The 2,814-nt window shown below is 51.0% G+C and overlaps 1 protein-coding gene across 1 annotated transcript; it reads right to left on the bottom strand.

Moving 5' to 3' along the window:
• Positions 1-1,279: 1,279 nt before the first annotated feature.
• On the bottom strand, positions 1,280-2,587 carry LOC136452560 (uncharacterized). Its single transcript, XM_066453166.1, has one exon. It carries the CDS (start codon positions 2,506-2,508, stop codon positions 1,741-1,743), a length of 768 nt encoding a protein of 255 aa, XP_066309263.1. The 5' UTR covers positions 2,509-2,587; the 3' UTR covers positions 1,280-1,740.
• Between the last annotated feature and the right edge of the window lie 227 nt (positions 2,588-2,814).

The raw sequence follows: 2,814 nt of genomic DNA, 5'->3' as shown, positions 1-2,814 counted from the left end.
GTCCGTCGAAAAAAAGAAGGACGGGAGTCATGGCATCTAGGCAGCATATTCGTAGGTGGGATAATCCCGTTTTCTTCTGGCCCCTCAACCAAACACCCGTGTGAGGTGAGATATCCCACTTGGGACGTCCCTGTCCCTCGAATCAAACACTACCTTACACAAAATGGGTGGACCCTCACTCAAGCTTTGCAGGCAAGAACACGGGGTGATACGATGCTGAAACAAGTTGAAATGCCAGATTATCAAGCGTGCCAAGGCCCTAAGAGTCTGGCAAAAGAAACCCTTACTGCGTGCACTCCTCCACATTTGAAGTATCCATGCATCAAACACTGGCAAAACTTAAACATTCTTGCCTACAATTGGATGACGTTGAGATTTGTAATCCATAGTTAGTGGCCAGTGGCTAGAGATGGCTAGATTAGGGCACTCCCAATGCAGAAACCATTATAGTTTCTATGGATATTAATTGTATTGCCACCTAAGCGTTTTGCTGATGTGGCAAGGTAGTTATTGAAGAGAGAGAACAAAAATCATAGAAACTGGGTCTAAGTTAGAAACCATGTCTACACGAAAACCAAGACATGAAGGAATGTGATTGGTAGAGAATGAAGAGAGAGTGTATGTGATTGGATAAAAAATTGTTCTGTAGAAACTATCCATTGGAACCATGGTTTCTATATATAGTGTCTATGAAAATTAATAAGTATAGAAACTATACGTAATTTCTAGTATTGGGACTGCCCTTAGAGCATGAGGTTCTCAACGTTACTGACTCCAGCCCAGAAAACTTTACGTGGCTGTATATCCTAATTAAAACGTCATATATTTACAAGATTGGAACAGAACTTGCTAATTACTCCGTAAGTAGAGATAAGCAATTAGATTAGAGATGACAACACACAGAAAAAACGAAACTGCAGATCGCAAACAAGGAAACCTGAATTCCTCGCAAACAAACCCACCTACTTCTAAGGCCTGGTTTAGTTCCAAAAAAAAATTTCACTCCAAACTATCACATTAAATCTTACGGCACATGCATAGAGTATTAAATATAGACGAAAATAAAAGCTAATTATACAGTTTGGTTGGAAATCGCGAGACGAATATTTTAAGACTAATTAGTCTATGATTAGTCATAAGTGCTACAGTAACTAACACGCGCTAATGATGAATTAATTAGGCTTAATAAATTTGTCTCGCAGTTTCCAGACGAGCTATGTAATTAGTTTTTTTATTAGTATCTGGAAACCTCTTCCGACATCCCAAAACATCCGATGTGACATCCAAAAATTTTCATTTCGCGAACTAAACACACCCTAGCTACTCTATACATTATACGATGCATATATGTACAAAGCTACATACTGTATATGCAAACAACCACATGTAAACTTCTTGTCCGTATATGTGTACCCGCCTATACGACCTTCACAAATCGCAGGGCAGGTGGTTAGCCACCGACTCGAGACCACGATTCGGAGCCGAATCCTGAAAGACTAATTGCCCCTGCTTTCTCTGACTTCGCACCTTGTCTTTTTGACTTGCGTAATTGCTGTAATCCCACACGTATGCTAAACTGCTAGTACTGGATTTCTAGTAGTACTAGTCTTCACAAAGCAGGTTTGCAGGGGATCTCCAAGTCAAAATGTCTGAAATTTCAAATCCCGATTTCAAACTTGAAGTCGCACTGTTTGGAACGGGTCCTCCATGGCGCGTCGTTGCTCTTGCTCACCACCGGCTTCAGAACGGGTGGTGGCTCCGGCTGAGCCCGCGCACGTTGGCGAACAGCCCCACGAGGTCCTGCCGGTACGGCAGGAACGTGCGCCGGCCGCCGCCGGTGGAGGCCTTGGCGCCGCCGTAGGACACCCGGCGCCCCGCGGCGACCGTGTCGAGCTCCGTGGCGGCGGCTTTACTTCCTTTCGGCGGCTGCTTCGCCTTCGCCTTGGAAGCGGGGGAGGAGTGCTCCCTGTCCCTGGCCGGGGACGGTGGCGCGGAGAGGAAGAGGAACCTCTCCCTGCCGTCGCTGTGGCTGCGGCCGACGACGAGCTCGCCGATGCGGCGCCACCGCGCGATGGAGCCCGTGGACCCGCTCTTCCGCGGCGGCCGCGAGGGCGATGACGCCGCTGACGACGAGGACCCGGGCGTCCAGAGGCAGTAGCTGTCCGGGGACGCGCCGACGAGGCCCGCGCCCGCCGTCGAGGACGACGCCGAGGAGGAGGAGGAGGACGTGGACGCGACGGACGAGGTCCGCGCCTGCTCCAGCTGGAACAGCCGCCCTAGCGGCGCCCTTGGCGCTGGGGCCGGGGCCTCGTCCAGGACTCGGCCGAACACTGGGTAGAACGCCCGGATGCGGCCGCCCGCGAAGAGCTCGTCGGCCGCCGCCGACTCGCGGCTCACGAAGGGGAACTCGAACTCGCCGTCCGAGTCCTCGTCGCCGGAAGCCACGTCGTCGTCCTCCGTCCTGACGACGGCGGTGGCAACCGGTCTGTCGTCCTCCATGTCTCGCATGTTTCTGCTGCTCGGTTTGTTTGCGATCGGGTGTGTTCGGCGTGGGGAGGGAAGGAAAGGGGAGGCAACTTCTAGTCGGTTAGCGAGATGGCAGCGGCGTTTATATAGGGGAAACCGGGTAGCGGGAGGCGACCTTCTGGAAGGAGAAAATGGGGCGCTCTCTGCCTCGCGGCGCCCGTCTGCTCTGTTTTCTTTGCTTGGGCTCAGCCTGCTCGTTTCTTTGCTTGGGCTCAGCTTGCTCGTTTGGCTGTGCCTGGTTAAACGATCGTAAATTTTTAGTCGGAATAGTATTTTTCTTTCACACAA

The sequence above is a fragment of the Miscanthus floridulus genome, chromosome 5 (genome assembly GCF_019320115.1).
Source record: "Miscanthus floridulus cultivar M001 chromosome 5, ASM1932011v1, whole genome shotgun sequence".
Lineage (NCBI taxonomy): Eukaryota > Viridiplantae > Streptophyta > Magnoliopsida > Poales > Poaceae > Miscanthus > Miscanthus floridulus.
This window is presented reverse-complemented; position numbering and strand designations above follow the sequence as displayed.

Excerpts from the sequence above, each read along its gene's own strand:
- LOC136452560 (XM_066453166.1), bottom strand. The coding sequence starts at position 2,508 with ATGCGAGACATGGAGGACGACAGACCGGTTGCCACCGCCGTCGTCAGG.